The 16,773-nt window shown below is 40.1% G+C and overlaps 1 protein-coding gene across 2 annotated transcripts in view; it reads right to left on the minus strand.

Annotated features, from left to right (window-relative positions):
• Positions 1 to 16,773, minus strand: part of TRPC6 (transient receptor potential cation channel subfamily C member 6) — a 109,471-nt gene that overhangs the window by 26,722 nt on the left and 65,976 nt on the right. The window contains exons 3-6 of one of the 2 annotated variants that reach the window (XM_079787617.1): positions 11,328 to 11,513; positions 9,500 to 9,664; positions 3,479 to 3,695; positions 6 to 239 (exon numbers count right to left, since the gene is read on the minus strand). In XM_079787617.1, the coding sequence (XP_079643743.1) occupies positions 6 to 239; positions 3,479 to 3,695; positions 9,500 to 9,664; positions 11,328 to 11,513 (802 nt within the window). The remainder of the gene's footprint in view (positions 1 to 5; positions 240 to 3,478; positions 3,696 to 9,499; positions 9,665 to 11,327; positions 11,514 to 16,773) is intronic. The other variant, XM_079787618.1, reaches the window with a different exon arrangement.

Raw genomic sequence — 16,773 nt, forward strand, 5'->3', positions numbered from 1 at the left:
CTCACCCAAATTGTAGTATTTCACATTGTCTCCCAATGTGACTTTTGTTAAGTCTTTCAAAGTATCATTTGCATCAATGATGCTCTGAGCTTTGGAAGCGTGCCAAAATGCCATGAATCTTGCAATGAATGATGCTGCAAAGATCGCTAACATACCAAAATCAAGCATATTCCACAACTCAAACAAATATTCCTTGGGGCCTTGAGTCCAAATTTCTTTACATTCAGCCCATATCATGCCTGCATTAGAAAGGGGTTAAATTATCAATTCAATTTCATTCCAGCCTAAGCTCTTCAATAAAACAAAATAAATTTGAAAGACCTCAACCTGATATTCAAAACCCTTCAGCATTTGGCCTCAAACCAACCATTCATCCATAATTCCCATGTCTCCCCAAATCGCACAGTCCCGCAATATCAGAGCCTTATCTGAAAGCAATATATCAAAGTTCATCAAGATGCTTTAAAAAAACATTCTTTGATCCATTAATGCTATACATAAAAATATATTAAAAAGATCTTCACTGTAGGATTCTTTATAACCAAGACACACACATGGCCATTTGGTATGATATTTTCATTGCCATGGGGTAGTGACCATAAGAATGTACCTCATAGACCTTACAGACCAAGAATTTAATTGGCCTTGGGCCTCAGCGATGGCATTCTGAAGTCTACTGCCATTTTTGTCCCACAATGATGCTTCCCATGGGCTGCTCCCAGCCAAAGAGTGAGAGCACCCATTCTTGGGAGACATGCATGGGAATACTCTGATGGCTGATTTTGGCTCAAGGATTTCCTGACAGCCTACTGAACTTCCCTTTGACTGCATGGAGACCTAGGATGCTTCTTCCCAACTTCCCATCCCGCTCCCTCCCTCAGAATCAGGCTCACATCCCTGTCTGACAGCCCTTGCACCTTTCCTCAGCTCCCTCCTCATTTTCTCCCACATGAAATTTCCCTTAATAAAATTTCAATGTCCCTTAATAAAACTGTCATATACTCAATCCTGTCTTTGCACATCCTTCTTGGAAGACCTGGACTAACACGGTGGAAAATGTTTGTCATAAGCATTTAAACATGTTAAGTAAAATATGCTATATATTCCATGACTTTATGTTTACAGCAAGCACAACAAAAGACTAGAAGGAATTCAGGATCTTATTCATAGCAGTGGTCTCTTGCTGGTGGAATTACTAATAATATTGCACATTCTCTCTAAAATTTAGTGTAGTACTTAGGAACATAGGTTTGAGATTAAATCTCCAGGGATTTGATCTTGTCCCTCCACTTATTAGCCCTGTAATCTTTGGCTAGTTACTTAAACTTTATAAAACGCAATCTGTAAAATGGGTATGATAGTAGTTTGCACCTAATTCATAGAATTGCTGTAAGACAAACAACTCATGTGAACTGCATGTCACTGTGTCTGGCACTTGGGGAAAATAACAAGTAAAATTTATTGAGCACTTACTATTTTTAAATTTTTATGATTGGCACATATTTTCTTCCTTAACTTGAAGAATCTTGCTTTATTAAAAAAGAGAGACTTTACCCCTCTTACCTAGAGCCCTGTGGAGGAATATAATCTTTGGATTCCAACAATCAGTCAAACCTGCCTCCATCAAGAAGTCTTTCATAGACCCCTAGTTGAAATTAATCTCCTCTTCCTCCCAGCAACCACCTGCCCCATATTCTCCCATTTGTCATGAACCTCTAACCAAGAACCTGCCATGTGTGTGGTCTCTGCCTGCTAACAATTTACTATGCGCTTTTCTCAAAACTAGAATTCAGTGCATCACAGAGTATGTGCTTTGATGAGAAGATAACTTCATCACTTTATTTTGAAATTTTCCACATTAAGAGGTGACTAGGAATAAGTTCATACATATTTTAGTGGATCAAATTTAAAACAGGATATACTGCATGTATACACTTCACCACGCACACACCTCCTCCCCCACCCCAAAACTATGAGCAGGGATGAGAAAAATCTGAAGGCAGCTTTCCTTTTGTGGCCCCTGGGTTCCTGCCAGCCTCCTTACTAGCAGATGCGGGAGAACTGAAACACAGGGATTAACGGGACATTTAAACTCATGTGGTCCAGTTGTTTTCAAAGCTTCCTCTCCTTCCTCCCATTTTTCCATCTTATTTCTCTTTCTCTCCCCCCCCTCACTCTCTCAGAAGTATAATTATTGGTAAAAATATCTTACCAAAGCTTAAAAAAACAAAACAAACACAGTGAACTAATCCACCTGAAGAAAGATTCCCTGTCTTATTTGCCCTGCGAGGCCGCGAGAGCTGCCAAGCATAATTTGAAACCCACGTCTCCGCGGGGACCAAGCCTTGCTTGAACTTGTCTGGAGATGAGGTGCTTACTATTCTGAAGGCTGCTCATCCCACTGTTGAATGTGCAGGAAGTATCCCCTCTGTGTGGACTGGCTGGTGCTCATTCTGCCTCTAGGGCAGTAGAGAGAAAGCCTGCTCCCTCGCTTTGCACTTCTTAAAATAAAATAAAACAGAAACACCTGTGTGTTTCAATCAATCTTCTCCACAAAGGCAGGTTTACTCATTGACCTGCCCCCAGACTTCAGTGTAAGGACTGCGTCTCATTCACCTCAGCATCCTCACTACCTAACAAAGGCACTTAATAGCTACTGAATTTATTCATTCATAAATAGCCAATTGAAATATCTTTCCTATTTGCATTATATTAGCGACAAGTCATATGTATGATTGATTGACAAATGGTGTGGTAGTTAACACTGCATCCCCTCTGTTTCCCTTACCACCTGGGAGCTCCACAGGTCACAAAATGCTGTAAGGTAGATGTATTATTATGCTACAGATTAGAAAACGGAGGCAGAAAGGTTGTGTAATTTGATGTATATAAAGAGCTTTGAAACCTGGCTGGGTGGCTCAGTTGGTTAGAGCATCATCCTGATACACCAAGGTTGGGGGTTTGATTCCCAGTCAGGGCACAAACAAGAAGGAACCAATGAATGCGTCAATAAGTGAAACAACAAATTGATCTCTCTCAAAAAAAAAAAAATCAATAAATAAAATAAAGTATCTGAACAGTCTCTTATATGTAATGTTCCAAAAATGCAAAAATAAATGGATATTAGCTTCAGTTCCTATTAAATATCAATGTAAAATCATGTGGTTGTTTTTAAGCTTTATGTCACAGCTCTCCCAAAATATGAATAGTGATTTTTCATCACAGATGGGGTTTGATTAATATTATCCTATTTATTTTCTTCCTGGGGGTTTTGGGGGGCATGTGAGAAGACTATGACACTGATAACAAACTCAAACTAACTCTGCTTTAAAAGCACAAAGAAAATCATGGTGCGGGGGTGCATTGTATCATGTTGCGTATATTTACTAGTATATAACTGATGTGTGAAGGAATCAGTGGCATTCAGTCCAACTGCTAAGGCTGCAAAAATAAATGATGACGGAAACGCGGTCTTTACCTATTACCCAGGATATGATGAGCATCTCCATCCATGAGAAGCAGGATGTTTTCATCCTGAACAGCTGTTTTGCATTATCTGTGCTGGTTTCATTAGGAAGGAGTTTGGTGCCTTCAAATCTGTCAGCTGCATTCATGACTAGCAGTCCCAGAAAAATGGTAAAGGAGGCTGCGTGTGCTACAAACTTCATGAATGGTCCTCGCATGATCTTCCCCATCTGCCACAACATACACCAAAAGAAAATCTTAGCTTTTTTTGTACATTTTGCAAAACACACATGCATATACACAGGAATAACCAACTACCTGTGTAATCCCATGTTCCCCTAAAGTGATGATGTATATTTATAAAACGAATGATGGAATAATTCTTTATGCTGCTATAAAATTTTGGTCACATTCCTCATCTACATATGTTGATGATCTGGGTGGATAATTAAATAAGTGAACTTTTCTATTAAATGATATGCAAATTCTTAAAACATTATATAGCACTGATAAAATAATATTTTAATATAATAATGACAAAAGGCAGAGCATAGTATCATTATTATTCATAAAAAGCAAATTAATTTAGTGGGCATGAAGTATTAAGGAAGCAGCAATAAAAATATCAAACTGAGTCTACTGTGCAATGTTGTCCTCATGCATATTTCACTGACGTGGGTACGTACAGTCAGGCCTCACGTGATGTCGCTATTTTGGTGATGTTGTAAATGGAGTAGAAGTCACAAGTACCAGGAAAAGAACTTCCAACGGAGGAGAGAACAGCAGGGCAGTTCCCATAATTTACTGGGACACTGTCCTGGAATGACACTGGGTTTAAAGCCCCATATTTTAGGTTCAAGTTCCTGTTTCATTCCCTCATTAGCTAAGTGGCAATAAGTGGATTTCCTAGATTATGTGAAAATCAAATTCTTCCTATGAGATATGGAGACAATAAAAGCTCTCGTGCCTCTACAGTACAGGATTCATTTCCATCTGAGATGCACAAACTCTAGCTGGGGCGGAGGGTGGAATGTGTCTCAGGGGCTCTCTGCATCCCCTGACGTGGTCAGCAAAACTCAGTGTGTGTGTGTGTGTGTGTGTGTGTGTGTGTGTGTGCACTTGTTTTCTTAGGAGAGAGCCCATAGCTTCCAACAGCCTTTCAAATGAGTTTATTATTACAGAAAAATTCCTAAGTTAATAATACCAACAACACAGCCAGTATTTGTTATGTGCCAAGTTCTGTTTTAAGTGCTTTACTCTGTTAACTCATATAATCAGTACAATCCAAAGAGGTAGATGATACCAAAATACCTATTTTACAGATAAAAAACGACTGAGGAAGTGAGGTCCAGAAATGTGCTTAAAGGTCACACAACTCCTAAATGGCAGAGCTGGAATTTGAATTCAGGCATTTTTGTTTCAAAGTTAATTTGGTTTGCGAAGTAATTTATTATTTTATCATATATATATATATATATATATATATATATATATATATATATATATTCTTAGAGAAAACAAAGAAGGTTTTTTTAGATCAGTAATATATATGGTGCCAGGTGGGTACTAGACTTATTGGGGGGAATCACTTTGTAAGTTATATAAATGTCGAACCACTATGCTATCCACCTGAATCTAATATAATATGCAGTTGAAAGATTTAAAAAAGTTGAAATATTTTAAAAAGACTTTAGAAAGATAAATGCTGTATGGAAGAAATGAAATCAATGTACTCTGTTTCTGTAAGTTATGTTTGAATATATGGTTTTCAAAATCTTAAAAGTTAAGCCTAGAATAAATCACATAGTTCAGTTCCTTGTCTCTTGAATTTAGGCCAGACCAGACATCAGGATATTTGCTTGAGAGTGTGTGCATGTCTATGTGTGTATGTATGTGTCCATATCTTTCTATAGTTTTAAACCAAAGGATCCATCTAGCTAGATATATTGTAGAGCCAATCCAAAGTCACTGTGAAAATCTGTTATGAAAATCATCTCTGAAAACCATACTTCCATAAAAATGCTCATTATTTGACTCAGAGTATTTTTTTAAATTTTTTTAAATAGAACTCTCAAATAATCAAATGAGGGCAGGTTAAAACACATGGGAAACAAAATGGACTTCATTTTCTGTTGCATGTTGTCCTTAGCTGTATTTTTAAAAAATATAGACTGTTAACAAATGACCATAAATGTGTCTTTAATTTCTTTTTCCATGGTGTACCATGTGCTTCATTTTAATTCTACAGTGTTTTACATGTGATTTATTTTAAACATGTATTATAGCAAATAAAAATGTAGCACACGATTTAATAAGTTCCTCATGGAAAAAAACTATTATAAATCTTAAACCAATTTTTAAAAATTTTCAATTTATTTCTCTGCTGTGGAAAACTGGGATGGGGCAATGACTGTTAGTAGTGAAATCCACGGAGTATGTATTTATATTCTGCCTTGTTCCAGAAAGAATCAGAAGCAGCCTTCAAAATATAAAGTTACCCCAAACACAAGAGAGCACACATTAAAATAGGAGAAGAAGGCAAAGGAGGAGGAGGAGGAGAGGAAAGTCTGCAGCGTAGAACAGGGTTGAGAATAAAGCTGTTTATGTTAGAGTGGGCCACCGTCTGAAAACTCTGGAACCGGGGTTATGCTGTCCTGGACACACCCAGAGTCAGTGTTCGCTTATTCAGGGCAGGGTGTCTGCTCTGTGCCTCACCCCTGACCTGGCTGGCCTACCTTCTTCATCGCGTTACTGGCCTTTATGTAACATTACACCTTTATTTTATTCAGAAGGGAGAGAGGAGAATCTAACCAGGTGTTTTTGCTGCTTATTAAACGTTCTAGTTCAAAGAAAACAAATTTTAAAAAAACTAAAAATTGGTTGGCAGGAAACGAAAATGGTGTGTTTGGATATTCCTATCCTCCATTTCCTGTTACAAACTGTAGCAGGCAGTTAGGTAGCATGAGCAGGGCAGGAAGGATGGGCCAGGTGCAGAAGGTCAGCAGGCCAGAGCGCTCCAGGTGCCTAGTAACAGGGCAAAACTACAAGCCCTGCAGGACCACTTCCACTTCCGTAAGCACTGACCCCTGGGGATGACATCTAGGCCTCAGCTGTATTTCCGCTCCAGGGCAGAAACCAGCAAAAGCAGGGGGAGTGGCACCGAGGCAGACATCAGGACCAGCTGCACTGACTAATGAATCAGTGGAGACCATGGCCCTGAGGAGACACACCAGGGGAGCTGATGAGTGTTCCCCATTGAGCTCTTCCCCTGAGACCTCAGATAAAATCCCTGGGGATGGAGGACCCAATGAGGCTCTCTCTATGGAGCATGCCTGCGCTTTTCCGCACCCTCTTCTTTCCCCAGGGTTTCTCTCTCTCCTCTCTCTCTCTCTCTCTCTCTCTCTCTCTCTCTCTCTCTCTCTCTCTCCCTCCCTCCCTCCCTCCCTCCCTCCCTCCCTCCCTCTCTCGTCTTGTTCTATCTTGTTTTCTGAGCCCATTTCTTTCTAAATAAACCTTTTTGTTATAATCTGTCTTGGTTCTGAATTCTTTCTCAGCCAGAACTCAAGAACTAAGGTTGCTGGTTAACATCTGGTGCTGTTTTCCCACCGCCAACAAAATCACTGAGAGTTGTGTTTTTCTTTAAACTAAGGCAGATTTTGGTACCATTTCATGGACTTTAGGAGTTTAAGTGATTTTCCATTTTAGTAAAATTTGTCATTTGTATCTCCTGAGATGTAAACAAATTTCTGGGAAAAAACCAAAACTGTAAAGTGAGGGACTCATCAATGAACGAGGTAAACAATTGATGTACCTGGAAAATTACTGAGTGGAAGCACTGAAAGAAATAGACGCTTTTAAATATTATAGATCATACTCTTTTCAAGTATTTATTGATGACCAAACACCTAACACCCAAATACCAATAGAAATAGAAAAGTTGACACCAACTTAAACTAAAATAATTTGAAACCACAGCATGACCTATTTTTATGGTAATGAGCATAAAGCCATTGATATTTAGATTATAGTGGAAAAACAGTATAAGTAAGGACCAAGAAAAAGTTTCTGGAAGGAGAAGAGAGCCAATCTGAAAAAAGAAAACCAACTTCAAACAGAAATGGGACTCTGTCAAGGTGCACAGGCCTACAGTACAATCTGGCTTAACTTGCGTGGATGTATTGGAAAATAGTACTTTAAATAAAAGCAGCAGTGTAGCTTAAGCAATCTTCCCCCATAAAAAATCAATTCTGTAACCTGCAAATAATGTTTATGTTCATTGCTAAATGGAAAAATTGTAAAATGGACTTTACCATCATGATTCAAAGGCTAAATAACAGTCAGTAAAAGAGGTTTTAATATGAGAAGAAAATACCTTGACAGTGTCCTTTTAATTTGATTATTTGCCTCAGTGTTCATAAACGAGGATGGAAAACAGATGCCAGACAGAAACATGGCCAGGGAAGAAGAAATAGTGAAGGAAATAAGGTTAATTAGGATTCAATCAAAATTTAGGTAATGTGTAACTCTAAGGACTGCCAAAAATATTCGCTGTCAAAACACCAAACTCTGGAACACATTACGCTTTTGAACTCACTGGATAGGGGGAAGGACAATTATTCAGCTTAGAAAAGTTATTATGTTTTAACTGATCACAGGATATATAATTCAAAAACTCCTCCCCTTTAAATTCATCTGAAATCTCTGAAGACTCAGGAAATGTGAGTAGAAGCAGAACAGAGACTATATACATTGACATGACCTTTGTTCTACTAAGAACAATTCAGATTTTTTTTTTCCCGAAGTGCAATCTGTATTCCTATGAAAGAGGGAAGACAAAAAATCATAACTTTCTGGAAGCAAATCTGCTATAAATTCCTAATTCTTGTAAATCTCATTCTTTTCAACCTTTATATTTTAGAGGTAAATTTGGGGCCGTATGTATTGTAAGGGCGATAGATTTTGCACTCATAAGAAAGTGCCTCGTTCCTATCGTCAGCACCAGAAGTAATTATGAAGTTCACATCATGTTTAAAAAGGAAAAGGCTTTGCATCGGGTTTCTACCAAAAGCTGCTGAGAAAAGCACCTCGCGTGTGCCTAAGTAATAAAACACTATGTTGGTAGTGGTGGTATTGGTGCGCACCCCCACATTTACAAATGTTTGAAAGTGAGTCATGCCGCTGTTGAAGACCAGCAAGTGATTCAGCTGGCATTTCTGCAGAGCACATAAATAGATGGCCCCGCAGACATGCTGCCATGTAGCGGTAGAATTATTTCAGTCTGTCGGAGTTGTAACTTAAACAGTTCCAGAAATGCGGCTTCCAAAGCATGGAAAATAAGATAGCTGGCAAGGCAGGACAGACAAATGTCTGTGCCTGTTAACAGAATTCAAACATCTGAATATTTTTCAGGCTTGTTCTGTCACCAATGAAAGGCCAGGTCCATCTGAACATATTTTCAGCAAAGCCTGGGCAGATAGATTTGGCTTAAAAAAAAAGGTTATCCAGGCTGTCTTTTAAAATAAATATTCTTCACTGAATCTACATTATATTAGTGTGTTTTATTTTACATGATTGTCCTTTATTTAAATGAAGATTTATTGGGCCATATTAGCTAAAATAAATTTTTAAAAATTTCATGTCACATTTTGCCAGAGGAAAAATAGAGGAAACACATTTATCTTTTATAATGTTATTTGAAATACCTTGTCAATGTATGCTATGTAACCTCATTTAAAACCATAAAAAGATATGAATAGACATGACTATATATCGCCATAGTCACTGAGGCTTTCTTTGGCATATTAACAGTGATGATATTACAGGTGAATGTTCCCTTCGTGGCATTTCTTTTTCTATTTCCTAGCTAAGATGTGTTATTTTTGCAACATTAAAAATAATAAGATTATTTAAGCCCAACTATGACCTTCCTAAAATGTTCATTTGGGAAGGGAATTTTCCATGCATAACCGCCTCTGATATATTCAACTAGACATGCTTCCAGGAGACGACAGAGGCCCAGGTCTCACAGACATACCTTGCTGCACGGAGCAAACCAGTAGATGAGAGCCAGGAAGGGCAGTCCCACGGCCACAGCGAGGACCACGAGGAACTTGACTGCCATCGTCTGCTGCCGCAGGCCGGAGAGGTTCTCATACCATATGGAGAGAAGCTGCTGCTGACAATTCGGATGGGCTACGAACTAGCAGGAAATTGACAAAACATTGAGCAGCTTGATTAAAGAAAAGTTCAGCATAAACTATTTTCTTTTGTTCTAATGCCTTGTTCTGTTCTTGCCCATGAAAAATATTGTTAGAATTAAGGAACAAACATAAAGCATCTAGTGGACAGCAAGCAAGATGGCAGGATGTTCTCGTATGTGTTCGACAACTTAGGAGATTCCAATTTATCAAACATTCCCTTCATAACAAATGGGCTTTCTTCCAAAGCATAAACATTTTTTTTTTTAATTTAATATTGCGGAAAGATCCATCAGTGTTTTACACAAGGATGTTTAAAATTATACTAGAGGCCCAGTGCACAGATTCATGCACAGGTGGGGTCCCTCGGCCTGGCCTGTGGAGATCGGGCTGAAACCGGCTCTCCGACATCCCCCGAAGGGTCCCAGATTGTGAGAGGGTGGTTCTCGGGTGACGCACCCCAGAATCGGGCTCCCTCCTCTCTGGTTCTGGGTGCGTCACCCAAGAACCACAGCTGCCAAGTCACCGCAGCTCAGCAGTTCCTGCATTGAGTGTCTGCCCCCTCATGGTCAGTGCGTGTCACAGCTACCCATCAGAGTGTCTGCCCCCTGGTGGTCATTGTGCATCATAGCTACCGGTTGGCCGGTCAGGTGGTCGCTTAGGCTTTTGTATATATAGATGGTTTTTCAACTAGAAGGAACAATGGAAAAACCCTGCAAGTCCAGATATTTAAATATTTTTTTTAAAAATAGTATACCATCATTTCTATATTGGCCTAAAACACTAAACTTATTTTATACTAAATTCTCATTTACATATACAGGTCAGTTTATGGACTGCCTATTCTATTTTCTGTGTCATAAACTCTTTCAATTAAAAAAGCTTATTTTTCAGATTTTTTTATTCTCACATTAAATTTAGTAAATTAAATTTATTGAGGTAGCATTAGTTAATAACATTATATAAGTTTCAGTTGTAAATTCTCTAATACATAATCTGTATACTGCATCTGACCTCCTCTATCCTCTTCATCCTCTCCCCACCCCTTCCCTCTGGTAAGGAGAGAAATAGAATGTTGATTCACTACTTTCTATACGAAGTGGGAAGATAGAAAGGGGATACATCTGTGCTGTTTGAAAACTTACCATAAGCATGTGTTATACAACATTTATTAAACAACTTAGCTTTAAAAACTTTTTAAAAAAGATATCACACATAACCTAAGAAAGCAGTCAAGAATTCTGTGGGGGAGGGGTAAACCACATAAAAACAGGGAGTAAAAATATTCCACAAATAAAGACACAGTTGGAGGAGATTCAAATGCGCTCAAGAAGGAAGTGGAACATAACAACAAACGGAACCTGGAGTTGGGTTAAACAATGATGCCTTGTGATTTGGGCACACAAAAGTCATGGTTATGTCCTTAGTGAAGTACAGGAAAGTGGAATCACCCATAAGGAAGCCTAGGTTGTTAAAGACTGTCGTTCAGGGTAGGTTAGACGCCTCATAAACTGGCTCTCAGTATTCATTAGAGAATCTGCCTAAAGCAATTGTTCCTTAGGAAAACCCAGCTCAACTGAAGGATGCCAACCAACCCTTCCTTCATCCTTGTTTAGCACCAATACAAACAGAAATAATGGAAATAGGCTTCATGCCTGACCTTACTTTTTTTACTTCATATTTAATGGCAAGCTTTAAACGGCTGAGATTTGGACGACTGTGGTCTCTGCCAGTGTGGTGTATTTCAACATCCCCGTTCAGAATGGCCTCCACTTCTTCGGTATTTCTGCACAGATCAAGGAGTCCAACAACAAAATCTTTGCACTGCATCGACAGTTTTTTATAGTCATTCTAGGAAAGACAAAACAAACAACAGCAGAAAACAATAATGTAGAAGTAGCATCTTTCACTATGATATTCAGTGGAGAAAACCGTTTTCAGTTTACTGTTCTTCTAACACTCCTTCATCGCTGTTCTGCTGAGTGATCTCTGAAATATCTTAGCACCGTAAAGACTTTCTTCAGGTCCTAAAAAAGGAAATGTGTCTAAAGCATAATCGAAGTTATCACAAAGTAGTGTACTGAGCCACGCTCACCGGCTGATTCAGGAGAAATACAAAATAAGCAACTTTCCCCACTACTCTGCATACATCGTATCTCTTATGTTCACAACTCCATCAGCCAGGCACATAACAGGCACTTGGTAGGTCTTTGGAAGACTTTGTAAGCTGCGCTGTTTAACTTGAGGAATGGGACTTTGGAGAGATTCCGGGGAAACGCAAACACATGTCACTTATATATTTAATAAATGGTTACTGAGGAACTTTATGTGCCAAACACAGGGTCAAAAGGCAAATTTAATATAAAATCTACAAATTGTGGTTCTTTTCTTTGGAGAAAAGAAAATTTAATGAAAAAGCTTTCATTGTAATTTATCACTGATGACCTCGTATTATGCTGGCAAGGTTTAGAGAATGCAGATCTTATTTAAATGCCAAAACTCCTATCCAACATATACAGCATGAATTCACATGTTCATTCGGGTCTTTTCTAGTATTTCCTTCCTCTCTACTCTATTACATTGAAATAAGACCATTCATAACTCAACGTTAATCAAGAAACCTACTAGCTAGAGCTTGTTGCATTGTGATTGGATGATATTATCTCATTTCATCTTCACAGTCTCCTGCTCTGTTAGGTTAAATAATGTGTCCAACTACCCTGCAACCACTAAGTGTCAAAATCAGCCTTTAAACCGAATGCTGTTTGGCCCCCAATTCTTTGCCTTTAAGAATTAGGTTACTTTATCTCTTCTTTGTATGTTGCTTTCTATTTTCATCTTAAAGAACTGGGAGACAGGCAGGGTAAATACTACTCCCATTTTGCACATGAAAAACTAAGGTCCCTTGAGGTTACACAGCTTCAGTGGCAGAGTATCCCCCTTAACGCCAGCTTTGCAGATTCAAAGGTAGCTGTCTCCCCCGTCCTGAAGCCACCAATATGCTTTGGAATGAAAAGATCCCTTGGAAAGATCCAGAGAGAAATATGTTGGAAAATATGATTGCCTCTGGGTGTCAGTCAGTAAGTAATATTTTGGGGAAGTCTATAGGAAAAGAGCTGATACTGGGAATGTGGGAAACACCTACTAATGCACCCCTCGGCAAAGCATGCCAAGTGACCTTTCAGTTTAGTAACTCATAAACAGGCTGCACATCGCTAAACCGCACGTGCAGACAGTTTATATAAAAGGAAATTGCTGAAACAAATTATATCTTAGCTGAGCATGGTTTAAACGAGTTCTGAAAAGATATCTCTTCAGATAGTATAAACAGAGGTACAAGGAAACAGCTTTACCCTTTCCATGAAGTAGTCAATTAGGGTCGTGGGGCCAGACACTGAGGTGTGGACATGCAGAGGTTGTACATACTCGTTCACTGTACTCTAATTAGAAACTTGGACTTTCAGGGATAAATATTCCTTTCATCATATCCCAGGTCTTCTGTTTTTTAGCCACATGATCTTAAAACCACTCTATGAGGCAGGTGCTATGATTGCTCTCATTTTACAGTTGAGGTTTAGTGAAATTAAGTGTTAAAGAGATCACACGTGCAAAGTTCATCGCAGGGTGATGAGCAGGTAGCAAGCATCCCACAAAACACAATTATCTTACTTGATATCATCAGAGGCAAGATTTGAAAACAGGCCATTTCCTGACATTTGTTAACAGCCCATGGAATTCTGACAAAATCTGATGCACCTAACCTCTCCTCTTTGCAGCGCTCAGTGTGGGTGTAGCCATAGTCATTTCAAAGGCAAAGTGTAGTCGTCAAAATCAGTCCTCTGTAAAATTCTAAGAAGGCTCATGGTGAAATTAGACATTTAAAAAGAGAGTATGAGCCCTGGCCTGTTTGGATCTGTGGATAGAGCGTCGGCCTGCGGACTGAATGGTCCCGGGTTCTATCTGGTCAAGGGCATGTTACCTTGGTTGCAGGCTCTATCCCCAGTAGGGGGTGTGCAGGAAGCAGCTGATCGATGTTTCTCTCTCATCAAAGTTTCTAACTCTCTATCCCTCTCCCGTCCTCTCTGTAAAAATCAATAAAATAAAATGAAATAATAAAATAAAATAAAGTAAATAAAAAAGTGTGACCCATCGACCGTGGGTGACGCTTTTGCGGAGAATCCATATGGACAAAAAGTAAAGCGCAGGAGCTTTGCGCTGTTTCACACCTTGTTTCCAACTTGCTGCTGATTCTCAACACATATTCTCAAGCAGGGGCGGGGGGGGGGGGGGAGGAGAACAAAATCCCATTTTAAAAAAATAATAAATAAAACTGCTTTTAGAAATCTATGCTCTTTCTTTCACCTTGGGGACCCATTTACAGATGTTTTCATATTTCAAGGTCTCACAAACTGACGTGAAAACTCGGAAGGAAATGCTGGCAGCAGTTCATTAGCAGATGCAGCGGGGAATTTGGTTCCTTGAAAAGAAAAGGGAAGCCGGCGGGTTGATTTAATTCTGGGTCAGGTCTTTGTGTCACACCCGCACCACACACTATGAATCAGAAGTGGGTGCTCGCCTATTAACCTTTGAGTTGAAAAGAGATGACTGATAATGGGCTCACAGAACAGAGTTTAAGAGATTATAAGACATAAAAATGTCCCTGTTAAAATTATCTTTTCAGAGGGTCATCTTAGTTGCATATGACACAGTAGAAGAGATGTTAAGGTCTGTAATTTTAATGTCTGGCTTTCCTTTCTGTATAAAGATTGAAGTTTGCTTGGTAGACATTAACAGGGAAAGGGCATGCCTTAATTCTCACTGATCAACTGCCTGGGCTTTGGAGACTGGCAGACCTGGGTTTGAAACTAGCAGCAACCACTTTGAAACTAGCTGCATGGCTTTTGGCAAATGACTTAATCCCTTAAAGCCACAAAATTCTCAAGTGTAAAATGAGGATAATATAGTACCCACTTTCAGGGTTGCCAGGAAGATTATACCAAATATGAATGCCAACTTCCTGGTAATTATAAGAATTACTAGAGGCCCGGTGCATGAATTCATGCACCGGTGGGGTCCCTCAGCCTGGCCTGCAGGATTGGGCTGAGACCGGCTCTCCGACATCTCCTGAAGGGTCCCGGATTGCGAGAGGGCACAGGCCAGGTCCAGGGACCCCACCGGTGCACGATCGGAGCTGGGGAGAGATGTGGGAGGTTGGCCAGCCAGGGAGAGACCCCAGAAGGGCTCCAGGGTGTATCCTGCCCGTCTTGCTCAGTCCCAATCGGCTGGACCCCAGCAGCAAGCTAACTTACTGGTAGGAGTGCGGAGCGCCTGCCCTCTGGTGGTCAGTGCATATCATAGTGACTGGTGGACTGGTTGACTGTCTGCCCCCTGGTGGTCAGTGCACGTCATAGCGAGCGGTTGAGCAGCCTTAGCATATCATTACCATATTACGCTTTGATTGGTTGAATGGCTGACCAGTTGACTGGACACTAGCATATTAGGCTTTTACTATATAGGATTATTGTTTTCATTATTTTATAAACAATATTCAGGTGTTCTCATTCCCTCGTCACAAAGCTGTGCTAACAAATATAAAAGCATGTTGGGATTCCCGAGCAGCATCTTCATGCATTCTTTAACAAATATTATAAGCACCAGTTGTGCGACAGGTGCCATAGTCTTACTAAGACAGGTGTTTTGTAAAATGACACTATGTTCTTGAACATTAAGGTAAGTACAGAATATTATTATCTATTAGCCAGCCATGCTTCTTGGGACCACATGCAATGTCAGATTGTCCCTGTTCTTCAGAATAACTGTCACTGAATGTCACATTGATCATTGAGCTCTGTTACAGCAGGTGTAGGATTAGCAAGCATGTATTTACGGTACCCACTGGGTGGGATTGTGCGGGGTATAAAAGTTACACTACTCTAAAGAAAAGAGAAAGCCCTGGCCGGTTTGGCTCAGTGGTTGGAGCATGGGCCTGCAGACTGAGGGTCGTGGATTTGATTCTGGGTCAAGGGCATGTGACTCACTTGCGGGCTCCATTCCTGGCCCAGTAGGGGCCCATGCAGGAGGCAACCGATCATGTGTCTCTTTCATATCTCTCTCTCTCTCTCTCTCTCTCTCTCTCGCTCTCGCTCTCGCTCTCGCTCTCTCGCTCTCCTCTCCTCTCCTCTCCACTCTCTCTAAAACAATCAATGAAAAAATATCCTCAGGGGAGGATTAAAAAAAGAAAGAAAAGGGAAAGATATGAGATACAATTTCAAATGTGAATTAAAGATTTTTGTCAGACATAGCAGATGTTACTGATTTTCACATTGATGGTTGCCATCATGAGCGGCTCCATATTTAACTTAGCACGGTGTTTGATAACCAGCCTTTACTGTTCCCTTCATGTAGAAATCCTCAGGTCCCCCGCAGCCGGAGAGCGGCAGGGAAGTGAACCCATGGCTGTGGGCGCTGCGGCCTCTTCCCATGCAAACTGCTGCACTCACTTCCCGCCTCATGGCTGACTTGCCTTAGATCTAAAATTCTGCCCGAATTGAGGTTCTCTCTCCACCTACTTCAGATTAGGGTAGGAAAGGCAAAGGCAAGAACATACACACTCGTACATTAGTGCGTTTATGTAGTTTATGTATCTGCCTCTCTCAAGTAGGTTCAAACATCCTTCAGAGCAATGACTTTTACAGATCTTACTCATGTTTGAGTCCTCACATCCTAGTGCAGCGTGTGGCACACAGGAGGTAATCCAAAATTTTGCAGAGTGAGGTAAAGAAAGGAACATGGCTGGGTACAAAACATACCTGGGTTTTTATTCTTGCTCTACTACTTAATAGCTGTATAATCTTAGGTTACTTTATTGTCTGGCCCTCTGTGGATTTCCCCTAATTATGGAGAATGCAATTGCTGCTATATCATAAAGTTATAGTGTAAATCACTTAGAATAACTCAAAAAGCTCAAAAAAGGTACTTTGCCTCCTTCCTCTTTGGCCTGGATCCCAGCCCTGTGCTTCTGATGCTGTGATTCTGCATTGTAGGCTCCTGAGTACTTTAGCGACACTCTTTGTCGCCCTGCTAAGGTCTGATAACAGTTACACTGCCTTTC

This window comes from Cnephaeus nilssonii, assembly GCF_951640355.1.
Source record: "Cnephaeus nilssonii genome assembly, chromosome: 13".
NCBI classification, from domain to species: domain Eukaryota; kingdom Metazoa; phylum Chordata; class Mammalia; order Chiroptera; family Vespertilionidae; genus Cnephaeus; species Cnephaeus nilssonii.